At 41.2% G+C, this 24316-nt stretch overlaps 1 protein-coding gene across 1 annotated transcript in view; it reads right to left on the bottom strand.

Moving 5' to 3' along the window:
* Positions 1–2547: 2547 nt before the first annotated feature.
* T265_11568 (hypothetical protein) overlaps positions 2548–24316 on the bottom strand; it is a gene marked incomplete at both ends in the record, with an annotated part of 46960 nt that continues 25191 nt past the window's right edge. Inside the window, one exon of the mRNA XM_009178252.1 lies at positions 2548–2698. Within this exon, the coding sequence (XP_009176516.1) occupies positions 2548–2698 (151 nt within the window). The remainder of the gene's footprint in view (positions 2699–24316) is intronic.

Genomic DNA, 24316 nt, shown 5'->3' with positions numbered 1-24316 from the left:
GCAAAAAATATACTTGATGTGTAGCACGGAATATGTGCTTTTGTGCACAAATAAGCATCACCAAAGCAAGATGTTAAAAAATGTCACATGCAACTATCTTTCGAGGCTAGCTTCCACAGTTCCCCATAAGGGCAAGCGCTCAGTGCGGAGCAAACAAGCAGTAACCAAAGACTTGACGATGATATCTTACTGCTGAATCGCCCGATATAATTTCATGCCGTGATGCGTGACACCGGGTGCGTAATCATGGCAAATGAGTGATTTCAATCCATATATTATGTGCCAAATAGACTACCAGTATCTATCCAACGGCGTTGCTTGACTACAGCCGAGGCAGTCACTATACGACTGCGGAAGCCGGTACTGCGCTTTCAAAAACACTTCGTACGAACGATGAATCTGCCTTACTTGCGTGACACGAATCAACCGGCCAAGTCAATCAACGGCCCACTTCACTCTCTCAAAGCATCCAACTAGATGCGGCATGGACGGGGAGGCGCAGTCAGCCAATCTTTCGTGTCTCCAGGTTTTGCATTTCTCTAGCCCAACGTCCCAGCGCATTTCGTTTTTCGCTCCAATATTAACCATTCATAATGTGAGGACCTGATTAAGAGATCCCGAAAGCTTCAGTGTTCGTCACTGTGTTTTTTTTCAATCCATATGGGTACTTTAGCAAAAAACTTGATGTGTAGCACGAAAAATGTGCATTTGTGCACATTTAAGCATCAACAAAGATAGCTGAGGAATCGAGTGTCATATGCAACTATCTCTCACGGCTAGCTTCTACAGTTTCGCATAAGTGTAAACACCCAGTACGGAGTAAACGAGCGATAACAAAAGACCTGGCGATTTGCGTTCAATTTCATGCCGCGATGCGCGGGACCTGTGAGTTTTACAGCCCATCATCTTCACGAAACGCATAGGGAAATTTCCGATAACCCAAACTTGGACGTTCTATTCAGAATCACCTACAGCTTTCTTCATAAATCCGGGAGAAATACCCTCACATGACGCAAACCGCTCCTGGCAATGCAGCTAGCAGCAGATCAAATTTGCCTCAAGAATACGGATAACATGTTCAGTGTCCACGCATTGCTGCGGGTAAAATACAGGTGAAAATTTCATGGTTGTAGTCGATGTCAGAATGAATCACGCAGAATTCAAACACATGATTTTGCAGTTAATACGGGAGATACTAATTGCGACACAATTTTTGTACTAAGAAAAATAAGCGGTTAGCCCGGGAAACGTTTTTAAGTACTGTGTTAAGAAATTCGGTTTACATTGCGAAAGAAATTTGTTGAGTGTATAACCATCGAAGTGTGTAACAATCGCCTACTGATGATAGAATTTATAAGGATTTCAAAGCACGATATACGTTGCACATGAATACTGCGTTAATTGATGTGATTCTATCTGTTGACACTATGAAAATAAGGTGCCCTGAAACGTGGTCGACTTGAATAAGTATGTTTGCCCAGCATGAAGGTCAAGAAGACGATGCAACACACTAGGCGCTCAGTCGCACAAGCGCCAACAAGGCAAAGACACTCGCACGCGTATGCACGATTCATATGAATTTGGGTGAAACGCAATGCGCATTTGATGTAAAATCATGGGTATTTTGCTTCAGATTAAACTGGAATCAGGCATGACTAGGAGGAATTGGCATCATAAACCCGAGAAAGTAAAGTCTGTGGTAAAATCAGTTCCGTATTGTCCGTCAGTGGCCACTCGAAATAACGGTGACTAGGCCTTGTACGTCTAATTTCAGACGTGCTCCTTACAAACAACAATCAGTTCCGTATTGTCCGTCAGTGGCCTTGTACATCTAATTTCAGACGTGCTCCTTACAAACAACTCAAATAATTTCGGTTAAAATGTCCGCAACATGGTTTGTATTACAGCTAGATCTTTGATCATAGGCATAATTTGCATGGCTCGGTTCTGTGTATAGGAATGTCATGTGGAGACCGGTTTTTCCACGGATTCACGGATTCCCGATATGGTTCGCGGGTTGATAAGCAAGACTGAAGTTTTTGTCCAGGCTTGCCTGGTCGATTTATTTGTTGTTGTTCAGCGGCTTCTGTTCAATTTCAAAGCATAAACAAAAAGGGTATATCATTGGTCTATGAGTTCTCGGCAAGGCGCAGTAGTCTATCAAATGCGAGGCTTAGTGAAAAGGCGTCCGAAAGCGATCTCAACTGGCTGCAGGACGCATCGTGAACATTTGCTGGAGGAAATACATTCCACAACAACTACACACAATGAGAATAGCTGTTACTTGTCAAAGGTGCGCGCTTGGGGCATGAAAAGTTTTAACCATGTCCCTGCCGCGTGGTATTTTGGTCAACGGCGGACATACCTCTTTGCCAAATCTTGTTTGAACGAGGCGTAGGTGAGTATTAAGACTCCCTGAAGGCGACGATACACCCCGATGGGAACATCGCAAGACGCCATTCAAAATCAGCGGGCAACATTTTTCGTACTGTCTCGTTAAATACGCTCAGTGAGGGCTGCATCTTTCTCGAGCCAAAATTTAACAAATTACTCGGCATTGGCACGACTCAGTCTGACGTACTCCCCAAATATTATCATAGAGTCCATGCCACCAATAAGGGGGAAGGCTCCTCGGATCCCCTCTGGAACGTCGAATGCCTTTGAGTCACTTTTCTCTGCTGCACTGGGAAGGTTGTGTCTGATTAGAGATAGGTAACTAAGTCGTTTTGATATGTGTCCTCGTAATATCTTGTATCCAGTCTCAACATGCACGATAAAAGGCGTTCGCATAGTCGAATCTCAGTGACATACCGACGCAACTTTCGTCATTCAGGATCAGGAGCCAATCCAAAGACTGCTTCTACGGTGCGTCTACATTTTGTTTTGATTTGAAATTCTGATTTACAGATATCACACGTTTTCCAAATTGCCAGCCCGTTCTACATTTAGCTATCTTTTTAAGAGATAACTGAGATCTCCCTTCCAGATTACATCGGGTTATTTTATGTTAATTTCTGTCCGTCTGAATGCGCACTGCAGTTCCTCTGCCTTAAAAATTTTCAGGACCATGGTCTGCGAATCTCTTGCACAGAATCTGGATCCTGTTTTAATTCCACGGGGAAAATACTTATGCACGGGAACTCTGCGCGCATGTGTTTCGGAATTTTTGGCCCAGCACCAAGTGAAATCAAACGTCAGCACAAAATCGCCACTCTAGTCAAGTGGAACTTCAACTAACGCCTGATTAACTAGGGATCTTAAGTGGGTGATAATGATGTCCAACAGGGATGAGGGTTTGCTTCCCGTTGTCGAACGGTTGGGGCGGTCTTTCATGTCCAAGCGTTCTACTGAAATGCGTGGGCCAGCATCGACGCAGAGAATCTACTAGAACCAGGTCGCCATACTTCCATTCACCAAGAACTGATGTGTGAAAGGGTAGCTCGAAGACAGTTGCTGGCGTGATTGTGAGTGAAAACGTTGACCCAAATTGCAACGGTACGCCACGCCATAAAGAAGCAGATTGGTCCCAGTCAGAGGGGCTGGAATCAACATAGTCGTGGGACAGGACAATCGAGATGCGAAGGATCGCAAGTAATTATCAAGCAACATCATGTGTCCTCTCGCCTTCCCAATCAGCTCCGAAAATGGATTGGCCTCTCTCCGTGTCAGAGACATTTATTGTAACCCTAATCCGCGAATAGGCAATCATGGTTGACCGAAATAGCAGATGGGCTGTTTAACATCGTGTAATTTTCGAAATCATCAAGGCCAACCATATCTCCGCTGCGCCTGAATGTGAGAAACTGACAGCTGTGTCACCTTATAGTTAAGCAGATTTAATAGTTGCACGCTGTTTGAATCCAAGACTGCGAGAGGAACTGGTTTGCTTCCGGCCCGGGTTTTTCCTGGCAACTGCCGTATGTTTTGCNTTTTCCTGGAAACTGCCGTATGTTTTGCAGGGCGTTTTACGTGCCACAACAGTATGGTTTGTGCGGACGTTTATCCTCTTCCCAATTAAAATTTCTGCTACTCGGTGCTCGCACAGAAGCACATTTCGACGTCTCACCTCTTGTTGCTTAAAGACACACGGCATCAGTATAACACCATCAAGGGTTGCTTACATTCAGGGCACTCTCACGAACATCGCTTTTTCAGAGGATTGCACCCTGAATCTAGCCAACCGCTTGTCGGTGAGGCGAGGCTTACGCGGTTTATTCGACCGCAGTCGCTTTCTTTTTTGTGCCAATTTGCAGGTCATGCGTGATTAATGTGGCTAATTAGGGGTAGGTAGGAATTTTCAAAACACAGTTGTCAGGTTTGTTTTTGGCTATCGTGTTTATGAGTAACGAATGTCTCGAAAATAGGAGAATCCGATTTGACGGAGTGGACCCGGCGAATGGAATTACCGAATATTTCGTCGTTTCTGGTTTCTCACAGAAATCCCCGAAGCCAAACGTAAAATCTGCGGTCAATCTCTTGGCTTCCAACGTGCCACCACACAGCTGACTCAAGTCAGTTTAAAGCTTGTTGATTGTGTGAAGTTGAAACCTACGCACTTGTCATCCGGTTAGGAAATGAACGTCGATGATCCTACGTACATCATATGGTGTGTTTACGCTGGGCGTACCTCCTCACGAGCATCATTTTCGTTGGTAGTGGATGTGCCTCCAACGGCTGAATAGATACTGCAACCCAGAGATGCCAGTTGCGTCGGCGTGCTTCTAAGATTAAAATTGTATACGAATACAATCCAGTTTGCCGTACGTTCGCGGTCGTGTGCGCTCTCAACAACTAGAAGTTCTGACGCGCCTCGCTTATAGGAATGTTGTGGCTGAATTATTGCAACTCCAGATAGTGACCCTAGGGTTTGAGCCTAAATTTTCTGTAAGCTTTTCAGTGCCGACATCCGCGCCAAGGTGCTCTGTACGGCAGTTAATATGAAAAAGAGACTATAAGTCTAAATGTTCACATGCTTGCTTTTTCGTGAAACCACACTGCCTGTGGAGATTTATTTATGCTGATCGCTGGCTTGTTCGCTGGGCTGGGCAATTTGATTGCAAACGTTTCATCACCAATCGAGGTGACATCATTAGTGCGTTTTTGTGGAGCGTAGTAGTGCATAGCGGTGGGTTGGTGGTTGTGCTTATTTATGGCCTTATGGGCTTTGTGCCAATCTCATAAGGGAACGGATATGCCAGTTTTTTCAGCTCGGTTATTCATAGTTACTTAGCTTGCTCTTCTTCATGCTCTTGTCCACTAGAGACGCAATGGTGGTGCTTGCTGTCACGATCGAAATCCCTATACCCCCAACGAACCAGGAATGGATGGTGTTATGTGATTTTGTCGTGAGAAACTTTTATCCAGGTCGTATGGTTCTCAGTGCTTGTGTCTTCAAGGACTCTGGAAGGAAGTATTAGTTTTTAAGGACTCCGAATAAAAGGTATCATTTGCAGTGGAAACGTGGTTTTGTTTTTTATATTTGCCTTCTTCGTTGTGGTATGAATCTAACCTGAAAGCTAGAGACATCTGCTGCAACCTAACGTGTAGGTGAAGTAAGATAATTACCATATCTGGTCTTCCTGCTGTGAATACCTGAACGGCAGTGCAACTCTGTATTGATCCGTTGATTTTCTGCTATCCCCGCTATAGAATATTAAAGGCAAGATACTTACAGACTGCTCTTTATGGAGACAAAGGAAAATCAATGCAACTGCATTTATATGGTACTCAATCAAACGGTTGCCGTTGATCATGTACGGAGTCATGTGGTGGTTTCGCCCTAATGTATCGTCGATACGTAGGGGACTCAACACTTACTAGAGGTATTGCGACCCATATTGTGGAGATTTTAATCAAAACTACTCGGTTCTTTATTGAGAGCGCGCCAAACATTGGAACTGCATAGCGGAACCACTGTGACTTTCAATGCTTATTGACGGACACTAAGCAACTTACAACTGCACAATTTACTTGAGCAGTGCCTGAATAAACCATTTGTTTGAGCATATACCGGTGCATATGTCAGCACCCGTATCGTTTGTATTCCACTTTACCCCGCTGTTGGGCCATGGTGAGTATAAATCTGCAGCCATCATTATGCCGTCCTGATGTTCTCAGCCGTTCTCGAATGCCAGCTGAATAAAATAAGACTTGACACCCATAAAATCGACCCGAAAACGGTTGCATTTCACATGCACAACAATGAAATGAAGCCCATATATTCGTTGTCTAATATCCATCATTAACTTTTACAATGTCACACCTGATTGTATTTCAATCAAAAATCTGTGACACGTTTTGTGCACGATTCCACAAAACCCACGCATGTGTCCGATGTTCTTTAAATAAATTTGCAGAGTTTTATATTTTCGTGCCAAAAAGTCCAATTCACCCAGATTTACGGTAAAAGTGAGCGATTGTCTGAGGTGCCAGCATCCTTCACTACTTAGTTTGCATGTCTCCGTATAGCATTTCACTCCTGTTAAGGAAAGGCCAATCACAAAGGCAGTTCCATCGCTTAGTTTACTCAAAAATAAATACAAATGGCAGAGTTATATCCAGGTATCCTGACATCACTGAATACCCTAGCGCGTTCGTGATAAATGGGTCATTCAAGACACGTCTTTCCCCAATTGCATCTAATGCATGATTGTCGAACATTGTTACCGACAGTGCGCTTTTCAATGAGTGAGCAGGTTTATTTTGCCATTTCACCTAACCACGAAGGAAAATCAACGCTAATTATAGGCAACTGCTGATATAGCAAAACACTAGGAACTCAAAATCTCCCGGGACACATTTGAGATACAATGGAAAACGATGATTTTTATTTAGAAGGCGAAATCTATGTGCATGACAGAAGACATGCTACCGTAGTTTAATAATTCTTTACCAATCAAGTATGCGCCTTAAGCCATGTACCGGGCCAGCCTTGGCTACAATGTAACATCTGGTTAGAGATGGTTCTAGTGCACATACGCTAAGTTCTGTGAGATCGCGGCGTTTCTCCTATCAACTCTCTATCAACTGGTTAGTTGATAACCATGACCCGCTCCAGGAATGCAGCATTTGCCGACTCGACACAATTTACCGATGCCTCTTTATTTTGCCTCCCACCTCTCGGTAGCATCTAATTGAGGTAGCGCTGAGAAATGGAATTTCATGAAGCAGATCTTTTCTCATCATGCAGAGTACATGTTCTGGATAGCATACTTAATGGGGCGTGAATATTTCATTCAAGTTGGCGGGTTTCCATATCCAATATCACTTGATGAATCTCAAGATTGGTAATCAGATTTTCCATCAGAACTTACCAATGCTTTGAGCAAACTGATAATCAAAGACTGACATTTTTCGTAAGTCCTCCACGCGTAGAGGTCATGTTTCTGAGCTTTAATGCGTGTTCTTACCGTAACACACAGTCTAGTCGATGACCTTGACTGAAGCTCACTCTGAAGTGTGAGGCAGATTTCCTTAGACTACTTACAACGTGTTGCGCACGGAACAAGCGGAGCGATTTCATCTGCATTTTTACCGGCTACGGGTGGTAAGTCTCGTTAACAATTTTATTCCCGAGACTTGATCGTTGGGCTGATAAATTTCAAACAGAAGGCCTGCAACAAATTTTACGAAGGAGACCCGAAAAACGTTCAGCCATGTCCTAGACCACTGCAGGCTCTGAACTTGGGCAACGCTTTCTCGTTAACTCGTACACGCACGCAAGATTTTACATGTGATGCTCTCACTAGGAAATGAGTTTAGTATCGACACCTTCGGTTGGAAACGAATGCTCCAGTCCGTCAACTATGGCGGCAGTTTGGAAGTGCTCATATTGTCGCAGTCGCATAAGGATGACCGCTTGAGCAGTAGGACCCAGAAACCGCAGCACAGTGAGTTTGAGCTTTCATGTTTTGTGGATCTATCATAAAATGTCGCAAGTTCACGAAATAACAATTTACCCAAGCGAAATCAGAAGAGCAAAAATGCAACGAAGTATTTCGGTAGACATCGTAGTAATCACGTTATGTCTTCAGAAGCAGATCGTAGCCTGATATGTCTTAAACACACAGAAATCCGCAATTCCATTACAAGTCAATCAACTTTCTTTCAAGCAGATTTAACTACGAGGTTTCTGCTTGAGCTTCTGTTGCCTGATTGCCAACACCAGGTTATGGCCGCATTTTGAATATTATCCTAGGCGCAAAAATGGCAAAATCGAAGGACAGGTACCATCGTTCGGGACAAAATATTGATTTTTATAATGCATTACTAAACTGCAACTAGATAAATTGTGCAAATATCGAATTAGCGGGTAAATGAGCCGTGTTTTATTTGAGCTCAAGCGCTTCAGTTGGGTAAACTGCGGATTGTACGCTATTAATGAGCATCAACTTGGCCCTACGAAAGAATGCCCTTTAGAGTACAAATTTTGCTTTGTTTTAACCGAGAATGTGATGTGAAATTGTACACTGACAATGAGATTGACAGCAGCATGCAGATTTATATTACGCATCAAAAGCTTAATGTGGTCTGTAATTTGCGAACCGAACGCATGTCTTGTGAGCCCTCGTATGGCAACATTTCTCATGCGGCTACCAATACAACTGTTCAGCTTGCAAGTCAAGCGGATACGATAAGCAAACTTGCTGCAAACAAAAATGGTTTCTGCAAGTGGGTTTCCAGTGCAGACGCCTTATGAGGGTAACAACAGACGTTCCCGCTAAATGTGTAAAATGCTGCAGAGTATGCGGGAAACATTTTAGTTTGTCCAAAAAATTGAATTCCTAAAAAGAAGCAACAGAGTCACTCCATATAGTGTCCGAGTTACGGGAACAATATATCCAGGTAGGCCCAAGCGTCCGTTGGCTGATCCGTAAAGGCTATGCTCACAGTTTACCCGATAATCAAGCTCTGAGATCATCAAGTTTATTTCACGAGTGCTACATTTGTGCACATAAATACATATACGCGCATTCAGCTCACAAACTTTTGCCGCCTCGTGAACAAGGCACATCAAGTGTACTTACAAATGAACGACTAAAGTTATGCTACTAGGCAATCGAGCTGCGTTGGTTTACCGGAGCCATCACCGCTCCGTTTGATGTAATTTACAATTTTGGAGAACACAACGATCACATAATTCCTCGTTACATGGAGTTGAGTGCACTTTGATTGTATTTGTTAGGGAATAATTTGTCCTGGCTAGCCCGAGTAAACACCATTTCAGGCCGGTGGAATAACGATAAATGCCGGACCACATTTTCTCCAGCAACTAAATAACGACTTGTTCAATGGCGCCTGTCGTGCTAACAATGGCCTTCCAGATCGGGAAAGTGATAGGTTGCATGCTTGATTATTTTTATTTGGCCAACCACACAAACTGTTTTGAATGATCGTCCACCGTTCAAGGTGTGATGATTGTGCTAATCCCAAAACGCCTAGCCATTATATTGCAACGGAACTTTTTAAGATATTGTCGAAATAGCTTCATGCTGAACAGACATTACCGGTGACTTACTGCCTACCACGAAGTCCGATACCGACAGGCGGATCATTTCTGCGTTTTCAAGCACTAGTTTCCCTTGAAATGCAATTTGCCGCATTTATCGAGCCACTAGGGGCATAAGTTTGGATCTTCAGGTTTACGGCTTATACTTAATTCAAAACCGATAGATGCCCAGTGACAAGATCACGCTAAATATCCCAGCAAAGGGCTAAGTAAAGCATTGTCCTTGACTGAGTTAAATGCTGTGCACAACGTGTATAATATTGTACGTAAAAAATCGATTTGATTCTTCTATTATCAATGCATATAATAGGCCAATGGCCATTCCGAAACCCATAACATGAATCGGCCTCAGCGTACTCGTGCCATTTTCAACACACGCTCCCAAATATAAACAACTTCATCGTCTTCATATAGTTTGATGTTAATAAATGGTGAAAAAACTTTGTAGTTTCGCAGGTTCGGCTGCAGCATTCGCGAAAACCAATCACATTATTGAGAACAAAAAATCCCTGGCTTTAATAGTGTATGAAAGGTTTTCCCAGGAAAAAACGACAAGATTCTGATAATATATTCATCATTTGGGAGGTGGTACTTGGAAACCTGGATTAACCTAGGATTTTGTGTGACATCTGAGGATATCACATGTCATGTCATGAGAATGAAAACTCTACAACCGCGGGCGTGTGTGCGCATTTGGAAACATCCTTTCTCACAACACTTTAAACAATTAGTCAGCAGCTGTCACGACTTTTCAGTGTACACAGGCTTTGATTGATATAGCATGGAATAATAGTTGTATCCTGTGTAGCGTCGCGTAGCAGATTCCGGTTCACCGATTAGGAGCACTTCTCCATTCACGAGGAGGGATATTGTTTGTTATTGGTGACCACGTCCCATATGTGTGTCTCTCGGTCCTCAAATTGCACTAGTACAAAAGTGCAGGATAGAATGATAAACACAGATTTATTATGGTGGATAACACTCTCAGGTATTCAGTTGCTTGAGATAAACGTTTGGGGCAGGAAGGAATTTTGAGTAGTTATCAGAGCAATCATCTAGTATGCTTGTGCTTTCGAATGCACAGAAGAAATATGCATCCCATTGCAGGCAACACGGTTCCTATGTTTGTGTAATTATTTAGAACTTTTTGGGTTATGTGTATGTCTGGCGGTTTGTTGTAAAGTTGCTGTATCGATACAGGTAATGTGATAGTGGCAGACATACATATTTTTTGGTTATTTCTTGCACTCGTCAGTTAATGGTTTTGATTGCGAAAGGATTTGCTAGTGGAATTTCCTTGGTGTGAATGCCTTGGAATTGTGAAGACATCAAACCTCGCCATCAGTGTTTTCACCAAAGTCGTGTCTTTAACTTATTGATGCACTCATTTGTGTCGTACTAGTCGCTTTTCCTTCTACTTTACTGCGATCTGCCAGTATGAATTTTTCCGTATATGCACAATTCAATTATGCTCGTATTCTAGTTGTAGAATACCCGCTTTGTGGTCACAAATTTTCTCCTTTTACCGCTTTTTCGAATGAAAAGTTATTGTGAATGTAGACGCCAGATGAAGCCCTCAGTATTGTGTTATGCGACTCGTAAGTTGGTTCTACTGAGTGGAACACAATTTGAAGCAGGGAATGATATAAAGTATTCGACAAGCCGCAAACCGAAAAGTGAATGCTCAATGGATAAATTATCCCACCAAATAAAGCTAAGTAACCACAGCGACTTGCTGTCAGCGCTCAAATGTTCTTGAAGTTTTGCAAATGCAAATCTCGTAAATTAGGTATAGCTCCAACCGGAAAAAGCTAAAGAGAAACTAAGCAGATTTTTCAGATTCGCAACCATTTCCCGAAATGCACTCACATTTCAAGCTACCGAAACTTTCAGAAACTAAATGGTTTGCTGACGCGCGGGAGAAACCTCTAACTTAAAATTTGCTTCACACGATATTCCTTCAAAAGCTAACCTTGCAAGTACAGAGAAACAAATATTAGTGGTGATTCAATTTATTAAATTACCCAGCAACCAACTTAATAGAAGTACTATGGAACATTGTGAATTAGTAACCGAACTACACAAATGTACTCAGACAGATGGTTTGTTCATCCATAAAAGGGGGCCGTAATTAGCAAGCCCATGAACGTGGTCTGGCGCACGCACCACCACATCGTGCACAAGGAGGTAGATTTAAAAGGGCTTGATTTATGCAGGTTAGCGTCTTTTTTACGTCAATGAATAGTGTCAACTAAGAGTAAAAGCTTAGTAGTCACCGTGATGTCACATGTCTTTCGATTTTATTAAACGACGAAAAACGTTTGGCGTTCTACGGTCCCACCCATACTATTCGCGATAACAAATCACATTATTAGGAACTAGATTACGCCTCGCAAAAGCGGGGTAATGTATGGAAAGTTTTCACACGAATACGAAAGACACAAGTATTCCGATAATATATTCAACATTAGGGTTTTTGCTCGAGAGAGTTTCATCTCCGCGATATACCAGTCTAATAAAGCCCAGCTTTATTCTATTTGACTCCCACCCAAATTGTTATCCTTTCCGCAAGGTTTTGGCCTTTGTGTCCTGCAAATATTGTAGCGGTCCAATTGAGGGAGAATTTTTTGCAAACTTCCAGGGCAAATAACACGCCCAACGCGAAACGCAGTAGAACACACTTGTGTACTTTTAAATTGCTCCTCATTTTATATAGCCTTTGGATTTGGGGGGTTGAACCCACAGGTAACCCAGGAACATAGGCCTAGCCAAACTAATGTATATGTTGGTTTTTGAGGCGTGATGTCGATTGCATCAAATAAGCACGGTGCTACTGTGTTGATAAGCATTTGTGTTTACCTCAAAATGCTTTCCGATAGACTGCCATTCTGATAATTAGGTAGGCAGGTTTTTCAGAGATTCGTCGCCACTACTACTGTCAGCCTGATGAACAGGTAGTAGAAATCTCATAGACGACAAAAAACGCATGTTGGATCCATACACGATTATTAGGGCATTTGGAAACATATGTTGAATTGAGAGTCATCGAAAAGACAATCCAAATACACTCGACCCATCTAGTCCGTCATGGAGCATGTAACTGAAATGCGCCAAAATGCAGCTGACGATCTAGTGGGCCGGCATACTCTTGTATGTGCCAAAATCAAATTATCTATGTTCCAAACGTTGGTTGGTTCTTCATAATTGTATATTCATACGCTTCCAAATATCCATAACTGCTGGAGTCGCCCGGGATCCCTTTGGTCTTATATATATATATTATACTGCTGTATGGATAATGCGTTGACAATAAATAACTGATAGCGACCACTAAAATTTTACCCTTATTTGATACTATTCATCGTGGTAAAAAAAACGCTTACCTGAAGAGAAAATATCGAATATAGTTGGAGTGATATTAAGTTTGATGAACTTCATTGCTCAGTTGTACGCGAAAAGCGACCTATTGAATTATGCCGATCTTTTACACCATTTCTTGCTACAAATTTTATCAATAATCATGTATCAAAACCTGCCAGATCTACACACTTGCGCACAAGGTGTCTGTGAATCCGCCAAGCCACGTTCAGCGGCTTGGCATCTACCACCCTCTTTTGCGAATGAAAAAATCTGCCCGCTGGATTATTTTTCTGTTTGATTCTTGTCCCCATGTAGCATGAAATATATATATATATATGTATATATATATTCCACGTACAATAAAATAGTCAGGATTCATTGAGGGGCGGGGACAGTTATTTAGAGTACAGTAGACCAGTGGAATGAAATGTGGTTGATTCTAATAAAGCAATCCCCGGAGTGATAATGCTTTTTTCGAAACTTCCGGAAAGTACCCTGTGGGGCCTGTGTTTTTTTGCCTATGTTCGCCTACCAACTCGCCTGTTTCGGTCACCATTGTTCTCATACATACAACCGAAACTCGGTCAGTATACAATTGCATTCTTCGCCGCCTACAACAGTAATCGCAGATGGTTCAAAATTCATACGATAATATCTAAAATGACAGTGTGGTAAATATGCGAATTTGAAACGCGTAGCTTCCTGGACTCCCAATCCTTAAATGAAAGCTTTTGGATGCTTCCAATGCCCATTATCTGGAAAGCCAAATATTTGAATTATTTTACTTCTTCGAGGATTCCTATCCCAATTCACATCGGCATTCACTTCTGGGTAATCACCCACGCAGTGCTACTTCTAGAGGTATTTATCGCAATAATTGCGTGATGAAGCTGTGTGTAAACACTTCAGAAACGAATAGTATTTCTCATTTGGACGAACACCGCCGCGTCGGAAAGTAATTCACGTGACCTGACAAAAGTATTTTGTAGGTTTTCATGAAAGACCATAGCACCTCACCTCCGCTACAATACTATTTGATCTGATCTGCACTGTATATCCCGAGCTGTAATTGGACATCAACTTCGGGAATGTGACATCCAATGCGGTGCCAACAACAAACAATCTGGGTTAAACCATACACACCAGTACTACCTCAAACAAAACAAACTTGTACACATCCATAAGTCACTCTTTCTGGTTTGTCTCCCGCTTGTGGCTTGTTGTAAATAATAGCTCGCTGATTGTCCTTTGTATCGATGTTCAGCATGCCATAGTGTGATTTTCGCTGACATCTGCAGCAAACAAGCACTTAACCTGTTCGTTTTAGAACAACAATACTTGTTAAGGATCGGTTTTTCTGCTTCATATTTAATTAGATAAGACTATCTTGTATCAGCTGGTTTACCAATCCGCTAGGTCATATCAGTTAAACATTCTATCACCCTCCGGTCCCATTCGCCTGGTTTGAGCACCTGATTTTTACAAAGATTAAAGAAATGTGCATCAGTTATGTCCAAAAAAATCTTCAACAGAAGTACATGCATCTCCCGGCCCGCAGCTTTGGGTAACAGTGATATCCGAAGCATATGGTAACCCATTTAAGAATGAGAAGCAGAATTTTGAGGACGTCAACCACACTGCATCGAAATATGTATTGGTGTCAGATCAAGAATTAAGCAAATTTGTAACAGGCTTTCAGTAAAACCACCCATGTTCCTCCGCATTTTTGCAGCCCGGCTGACATAACTTACTGTTGTGGTTGGAAATTGGCACCTCAATCAACGATTCCTCTATATTTTAGTCCAGGATTTTCTATTGCAAGCCGACGGACTCATACTTTGATGCGCTGGTCCCGTTCTAACAACGCCTGGTTCATTTTAGCTCACCGCACCTGCAAGAATCTTTATCAACGTTGTCAGGAATCCTGCATAGCTCCTTTCTATGGCTGAATTTGTTACACAACCAGGCAGAGAACACCACCGTAGTTATCCCTAACAGCATCTTGTTGTCTCTTTCAAAGAGATATTAAGGACATATTTGCATGTGCATGCATATGCATATGATCCATCGGGCTGGCAGTAAACTAGTAGAAAAATGCACACCTTTGAGCAAGATAAGCCCGAAGGGACACTGTACCGTAAATTGCCAACCATGACAGATAGTCGGAGAACCATCTTGTTCAGATGGCGCTAGTATTGATGGGGTTGGTACCTTCCATTAAAGAACCAAGTGCAGGAAATTTTGAATCTCGGACGACGAAGCAAGCTTTCAAATGTAATATCTTTTTTAGTGAAGTACCAAAAGGCTTGTGGATTCATTCTTGAAATGGTGCAAGGATTTGTATGACGTTTTGCAAGATGAAAAACGACAAACCAACCTACGTCGCAACATTCTTCTCGCCAGTTCTATCTTTCCTGGATTAGTACACTATCCTTGCAGGCATGCATTCTAAAGTAACACCGATGATGTTGACTTTGCTCAAAGGTTTACCGGTGGCATTGCTATCCCGATCCTACTTTAATGATATCCACCAAATACAGCTGCAGAGTTCTTTCAGGTTATTTTCTGCACATAGTCTGAAATCGAACGCCATAAATTAGGGACGGAATCTAGCCTGCTGTCAATCACGGTTTACACTGACAATCTGTCATTTCCTCGGTGGCAACGTGGCAACTGAATATCAACAGGTATCAGCAATTAGCCAATAAAACAATCGTGCTGTAAGGCAACCACGTCACTTGTTTTAACTACACAGGATAACTCAATCACGGTGTCACGATTTTTTGTTTCAGCATCAATCTCTTTGAGGCCAAACACACCTAATAAGGTTAAATTTATCGATTATCTCACTTTGTCCGAAAAGATGTCCGGAAATATAGTGAAGGCGTGACATCAACCTGGCTGATTCAAACTCAAACTTTTTGAAGATGGCTTACCGGATTCAAAACCCGTGCATGACGAAGTGCAAACAGGCCGTCAACCTACATTCAGATAATCTGAACAGTGTTAGCGTATCCGGCCTCAAGCGGTTATGACTTGGATGGTAGTCCATTATAGAAATAACCAGCATTCGTTTTTAAATATCCTGAACAACTTAAATTAGCACAACGTAATTATATTATAACTGAAGCAATGCTGCAAACAGTCGTCCTATGGACGACTATATAAAACTATATATATTTCGAGGAAAGCGTTGATAATTTAAAAATGTGCATTATGCCACGGCGCAAATCCATTATACTGATGCACTTAAGTGCAGTGCAACAAAGATTTTTATCGGGGTACTTAAATGATTTTATTTGTCGGCAATCAAAATATGGTCACCGAAATGTACGCCTCTACTCCTGGTCCGGGCACTCGATCTGGTGAACATTTGAAAGCTTACATAAAATGCCGTTTCAGCTAACAAGAAAATATATCCAGTGGTACATCGGAAGTCTCTGTAAAAATACTGGAACGCTTACGATGTCAGTCTAAGTATTACCACTCGCACTGCTTATGTCTATTTGTTTCAGAATAGCACCGCAAGTTTTGATAATTTTTATGGATGTTCGCTGCCTGGGTGGGTCGTAGAGTGGAGCATATCAATAAACACCCACCGGAAATAGTGGATATATCAAACATCCACGATTGTGAAATGTTCAAACATTAGATTTCTTGACAAGGGTACCCGTATTTCGTGCAATCTTGAACCCGTCCATAAAACTAGCTTTTATTTTTGTTTGAATATATCGCCAAAGTTTGCCGGACATCCATGTAACCAAAAGCGTAAATGACACTTGCCCGCGATCATCGTATAATTGACGGCAATTTGATCGTGAAGCGCAAAAGAAAGGCAAACACGATAAAAATCGCAGCTCAGCATTCGCTGTTAAATTGAGGCATTTTATTGTGAGTATACTCGCAAGGAAGGATGTCGCCCTCCCGTGTAACCAATACAATAGATTTTCTATGGGAGAATTTTGAACGTTTTTTCGTGGACACAACGGGTGCATGCTTTCATTTGAATAAATGCATTGAATACCATACACTAAGCATTTCTTCAACTCCACGAGGTAAATGGTCAATGGAAGAAACTGGAAAACAGTTGCTCTGGAATGTGGATTTTGTGTGCCCGGAGAATGTCACGTCTTGAATTCTGTCGAGCAAAAAATACCAATTTTCACATAATGATAGATTTGAAGCCAATCAAACGACTTTATTGCACAGGTGGGGTTGTTTCCTGGTTACATTCTCTTTAATGTGTCCTGTGCCGGAAAGTTTAAGGCATTCCAACGATAGGCCAATGTAACACCTCATGGCATTTTACGAGTTGCAGTGAATAGGTAGCCATTGCGGTCCACCCTCGTGCATTGAACACATTTCATAGTATGGTGTGGAAAGTTAGTAGTTTAGTTACTTAAACCGCATTGTGTTATCCATTTGAAAACAGTGCCACCTGCGTCCTAGGATGTTATTCATGCATATAATGATGGCGGTACAAAAAACGGAGCAACATTTTACCTCATACCCAGGCTCTCTGACGCTGAATATTTGAAACAATCTTCTAGGGTTCCTATAACGCGGGTTAAATTGATAGTTACATACACATTTCTTCACAGTTTAGGTAAGCAAATCTGCAGTGTTTAATTTTGTCGGATTTTGAATTTCATGTAGAATGGGGCGTCACTCAAAAAATATGACCTTTGACATACATGTCTTAGTTAGCACACCTACACATTTTACGGTCCGCTCAATGTAAAAACGACTGGAATTCTCCTTTTTTTAGAGCAAGGCAATCTTCTGTATGTTTTCGGCTCTTGCTAACCCATTAGTTGGAAAGGCAGACGGGCTTGATTACAACCACAGTTGGGCTTAAAGGAGATATTCTAGAGACCAGAAATAGAGGAGGGACAGAATCACTCCCTTTAAAAGTCTGATCGTTCAAACATTTAACAAGCTCAAAGCAAAGTTTAAAGCAACCTGCAAGTGCGCAAAAATGTGAAACTAGCCCAACCAATAACCTGGAATGCGACAAAGAAAAATGTGCCAGTTGGCACACAATTGGAAAATTAAGGAATAATTGGATAACTTATAAACTTAATTAAAACCTGAGTTTTAAGCACACTGAGCTTGTTGAAGGGAACAGATATCTGACCGCACCTTCGGCCTCAATCTAAGAACGACGAATATGGCGTTATAGGTAGACTTCTTGGTCCCTGTCGCCAGCAAGCATCAAATCTCGACGATGATGGTGAACGTACTGGCGTAAAATAAGATGCCAGTTGGACTTACAGCAAGCGTGTTAACCTTACTTTCAGAAAAAAAACACCACTTTAGCGAAACCGCAGTGTCAAAAACTGCCAATCCGATCGCGCAAACAAATCATCGATTTACTGTTTCTCTCACGAACAGATGAAATTCATATGGCCAATTTGTTGTGAACCACAAGGAGCCGGGTCAATCACGTGAAAAAAACATATGGTAATGACCCCACACTTTTGGAAATTATCCGGTTCTTATTTGTTACCTGAAGCTAGATATCCCGTTGTTCCAGCGCCGTGAATATCACAAGGCTTTTCAACCCGCTCTATGGTCAGAAAATTATCCAATTTAAAATGAACGGAATAAAACCGTGCGCAATAGGTAACAATTTTACCGAACCAAAAGCAATAAATATGAAGATTGAGTGGTATTTCTCGCCTCCAACACAGCGAATGAACTACAGACAAACTCTAGATGCCTCCAGCAACCGGCGCCTAAAAACGTGAATGAAAAACATGACCCTTAGCAACTTGCTTACTTCGAGTGCAAGTGGTTGCAGGTGACAATGGCATGTAAATGAATCTTTTTGAATCAAAAACCCGGATTTCCTCTGTCAGCCAGACATATCAGAGATATGAGAAACGAGCTAAGTAAAATGTTCCATATATATTTTGCAGTGTGTGCCACACCAATCCTCCCATTATGCCAACATGTGGATGTTTTCATTTATTTTTCAGAACCTAGATATTCACTGTCCTCAAATCACACTGAAACTGACGCTGTCGTGGAAACGAGACACTAAGCCTATTATCAGGTGCCTTTGTTTACCTGTAAGGCTGACAGATGGTGTTTGCAGCTTTTGGTTACAGTGGATGAATGATATGAAACTGAGTATTGCTAGACTTGTTGACAACATCTCTTCCACGCACTTAATTAACAGAAAATTCCAGACATTCAATGTTTTCGTTTTAAGAGCCAAAGGCTGACATTTAGGAGTGATTTCTGGTTAACTACCCACAAAAGCTTGCTACTTCAACAACTGGTAGGCCTTGCGATGAAGAAGTATAGAGTAGTGGATCACATTTCTACCCCAAACCATTCTTTATGTTTCATATTTACATCACCTCTCAAGCCACTCCTTGAAAGAGGCATACTTTTCTTCGCAAACTTCTTTTAGGTTGTACTCGTTTTGCACCTCCCACTGATGAGGTGAACTGAGTATTTGGGTTTTAAAGCACACGAGTCCTCCTAATTGATTTTGCCTTGAAACGATCGCTCGTTTCGTTTTTCACTTCCATGTAACCTGAAATACACGAAAAGCGCACAACCAAAAAAGTTCCTTTTGGAATTACATTTTCAAAGTCAAATCGCGTTGATTTCGCCAAATTTCCAACTTGGGCTTGCACACTACCTCAACATAATAAATATCATCAAAATAAAAAGAGCCAGTAATTGTGAAGACGGAGTGCCAGGTTTGCTGTAACCATGGAGACGTTGAATATCCGGACTAGTTGTAGCATTTAGCTTTGTTAACAGCAAGCCTACATTAACGAGTTTTGCTATTTGTTGCAATCAGCTATCTGCATATTTAAAAATGTCTTGACGTTAAACTCTGAGTAGATTTCGACGTTAGTCTCGCAAACACGCTTATGTACCAGTGGTTTTTGTAGGCATGATGAAAATAACCAGACATGACTGTTGCAAATCAAGCTCATGAAGCTTTATTGAATTTTAGATACCATACAGTTCTGATACCCGACTATACTAAGAACCAATAGAAATAGTTCAGATCGGCACGATGGATTCGCTGCGTTTGTCGTTACATTAATATGCAGGACCGATTGGGAAAGGCACTATCCATTTTGTAAGTCAGCTGAGGCAATGCAATCCGCCATGTGCAAAATATTCCCAATGCTGGTACTAGTTTCAGTTGTTTCAGGTAAGTGTTTTCTAACAAATGAACGTTCATGTATGTTGGTTAATGCTGTCATCTTGCAATGTAGTCTCTGAAAACTAGTTGTGACAAAATATTTGTAACTTATTAGTAGAATGAAAATTTTCGGTTTTTCGGAAACCGACAGTCAATAAATATGTCAGCAACTTATTGGTGTGCCACTGACTCGCATCATGGCGTATCGTGGTCAACGCCTGCACAGTTACCCTGTTAAAAGCAAGTTAACGTAAGCCAAAAGTTACGGATGATATCATCAGGTTATTACTGCTTACTTACCAACTACGTTACGTTGGCAATTACAATATAAGTACTCACTTAAGAAAATACTTCCGTAACCCACGATTGATTTCGTTCCTGTCGGGGCTCAACGGGTTATCAGGTTGGGGAATTTGGAAACGGTGAAAGACGACAGATTCAACGAGGCGCTCGGTGATTCTCATTCGAAAAACCAAAGGTGTTTTCAAATACGTGATTATCGCTAATTTCGAGCTATTCTTGTTCAAGTGGAACACAAAGTTCGCGAAGACCCGGGGACTGCACCTGCATGTGAAAAGCTTGCCGTGAGCTGCTGAATGATTCTCAGCAACCTTATGACTAGCTTATTGAGTCCACATTCTAAAGAATGGGTGGAATAAGCAAAATGTGTCACCGTAGTCACTTTTTGCTAAATACGCTAAACGCCGTTATTATTGTTTTATTCATTCAAATGCAGCTCAGTCAACTGAACGTAAGACGGAAAGCGAGAAATGCCCTTACGTGGTGACAAATTTCATGCAAATGCCACTGTAGTACAAACATATCAAATTCCTTATATCACTCATGCCTCAAATCATTTTATTCTTCCTTACTGTGTATCCATAGTTGAAAAGAGTGCGCCATTAGATTTCGAAATCTATTTCAATTTAACTAACTCATGTCCGGTCGACATGTGGTCTACTAATGCTATGAATAATATCATACTTTCAAAGCCCCTTCTGGTTTTAATAATGCGCTTCCTGTTTTTATAGCGTCGCTGTCTAACTTTCCTCAAATGTCGTCGGTTTGCGCACACCACAGTGAAAAATATAACACACTTGCTGCGGAATTGAGTCACACATCTGAGCGACTTTGTTCGCTTCATAGGTGGGTAATGCACAAACGAACATAAACAAGGCACCTGCATTGGGCGTAAAGCATCTTATAATTAACAAAGACCGTATTTCTGTGGTTCTGTAGAGTTCAGTGTGTAAAATGCAAATCGGCTAGCGTAAAACTGCCATTGCTTGTGGTTGTTCACTACACTAAACTCCACACTCCACTGAATCGTCAAAACGATTTAGCACCAGACTGCGCAAAACAAGGTGAGTTTATCATTTAGCTATCTGCAAAAGCGTTTGAAGACACAAATGACACAAACTGATGGGCAAGGTTTTGAGATATCAGATTCGGTCACTGATCTTGTCAGGGAAACAGCAGTCAGCGAAACACCCTAAAAGTTTATAAAATTAGAGATGACTTAGGAAAGGGGGTTTTCTTCTAATTATGCGCCTAATTTACACAATAAAAATTGAAATTAACCGCAACTTCGCGCTTTTCCTGAGTGTAGAAAACAGGGGTTATTTTTTGAGTGATCATTTAGTAGCCGTTCCCGACAATTTTACGACAGTGTTTCCTTCCTATTCAAAATAAATGTTCAATGACAGAACGTACGTCTTATTTTTTGACTTCAAGGCCGAAATTTAAAAGACGGTGAAAGATTGAACGACTTTTTACGGGATTCTTTCGAAAATTGCGTAATTTTAAGCTAAAATTTACCGGCATTATCGGAGGTGTAAAGCTAAGCCATTTTGCACACGGGTTGAAATCAGCGATTTCCGAATTGTCTGATTTCATAGTGACAATCAGCACGCAGAAAGGTAGGATACACTACATCAAAATATTTATATGAAGCATTCAGTAGGGAATTCAAACAGAACCCTAAACAATACAGAATTAATGAATTGGGAATACGGTAACACATCCTGCAGTTTACCAGAACACGCCAGATAGCGCGAGAACATCAAACAAATGGTTTATCCTTCATGGTTGTAAATATATATATATTTGCAGATATTTGGAGTAATTTTTTTCAAACTTGCCCTCAAAGATTCTTCGACATTATTATCACCAGTGTTTTGATGTGTTCCTGAGAATAACTTTGGGCTTTAAAAACGTGCACCTAATTCGAGAATGCCTCATTGAATGAAGAATTCAACATCAGTAGTGTAAACCCAAATGTCATAATTTGTTTACTTGTTTAGGGTTGTTCTGGGATACCTATTTTGTGTGTGAAAATAGTTCAGCCAAGAAGCCTTCCTATGTGGGGTACCTAGGAATGAATGATTTGGGTCATCATTTACAAACTAAGCATTGGTAATCTTGAGTATTAACTTGAATATATCTCCTTATACATTATGGGTTGTTTTGTCTTATTACTGCAAAAATGTAAGGTAAATTTTGCAAACTTGCCCTCCTAGATTCCTCGACATTATTATTACCAGTGGTTTGATGTGTTTCTGAGAATAACTTTGGGCTGTGGAAACGTACACTTGGTTCGAAAATGCCTAATTGAATAAAAAGTTCTACTCTTCGCAGGTATGCAATCATGCGCCTTTGTTAATCAACATCAGTAATGTAAACCGCAATGTCATATTTCGTTTACTTGTTGACGGTTGTACTGGGCTACATATTTTGGTTTTACCAAAGTGTGAATAACGTCGAGCCAAGAGCCTTCCTTCCTGGAGTGTCCAGGAATGAATGATTTGGGTCACCAGTTACAAAGCACTGCAAATCTTGAATATGAACTTGAATATTTTTCCTTATACATTTGTGGTTGTTTTTTTCTTATTCCTGGACTCTAGTCACTGAATGTCCATCGAAAGGTAAGTCACGCAGTAACGACATCATTGATGGAATGCTCTCTTGAAATGTGCAAGTAGGCACCAAAAACCCAGCGCAGTAATGAAACCATATTTCAAAGGCCTAGCGTCGTTGAAGAGCAACACGGCTAGCATACTGTACGTTCGACACCGTTGCAAAATGCTAACCAATTATTTTGGCTGATGTTTTTTTCGGCGGTAATGACGCCAGGCACCATAAACTAAAATTTCTCCTCGTGAAACCTTGCTGAGCTTTTTCATTTAAAATGAATTTTCTTATCCGTGATTCTAATTGCAATATGAGATGTCGTTCTCCAGCAAGTCCTCTATGTTATGCAATTTGACCGTTGCATCTGTCTGTTTGCATACACACTTGAATGGCAACAGAAACTCTTCGTACGTTTGTTTATCATTGTTTCCCTTCAACTAACGCAATTAATTGTATATATCATTAAAAATAACGCGACCATTACATAAAACTCGCTAGATTGGTAACAGCACCGTTCCTCACGAAATTACGGCATAACAAGCAATTCAAATTAAATGTTTTAATTTCAACTGAACCGATCAAGGACAGGCGTGCACGCAGGAAGGTAAATTTCGCTTTTTGATTTCAGCGCCTTTGCCTAGAAACTTTTATGGTAATGATACAACACTAACAATGCTGTTGCAATGACATTATATTTAAAAATATCTTACTTGAATAAAACAACAATTTCATTACTTCATTAATTTTGCTTCATGAAATGCACTTTGTAATAAACAATGTTTGGAACGAATCTTGCATCCGGTTGAGCTATTGCAAATGCCGACACCGGCTAAATAAATAAGGACCGTTGCACTTGGTTTTATCACAACGATTGCTTCAAGTTTTCAAATTCGCGTCGTAAAACTGGCCTTAGAATTTTTTTGCAGTTCATTCAGGATCAGCATTCATGTTGCCTGTCATACAACGCTTGCGCACACCTCTGTTAATGAAGATGTCAAACATGTCAGTCGATGTGTTATCCATTCACAAAATGCAGTAGCCGACCTTCCATCCAGCTGTAAGTTTGTTTCCAATAAACCTACATAGAACGTCTAAAATCATTGCTTTTATACGTCACTGGTACCTTTCAGAAACAACGTAGTAACGGCTAGCACATTATTTGAGTCAGACATCAGACGACTAAACTCACTCAGTTACCCGACAGCCAAATGCCTGTTGATGCTCCTGCATCGCGCACAATTATATGTTTCCAAATGCGTTAGCGGCACTTCCCGTAAACGGTCGACATACCTGCTCACAAAAGCATAAATGCACGTCACAACAATTGGTTTTGTGCCCCAAATAGTACAAAAAACCGGATAAAA

This window comes from Opisthorchis viverrini (genome assembly GCF_000715545.1).
Source record: "Opisthorchis viverrini unplaced genomic scaffold opera_v5_522, whole genome shotgun sequence".
Taxonomy (NCBI): domain Eukaryota; kingdom Metazoa; phylum Platyhelminthes; class Trematoda; order Opisthorchiida; family Opisthorchiidae; genus Opisthorchis; species Opisthorchis viverrini.
Note: the sequence above shows the minus strand (reverse complement) of the source record. Positions and strands in the feature narration are given on the sequence as shown.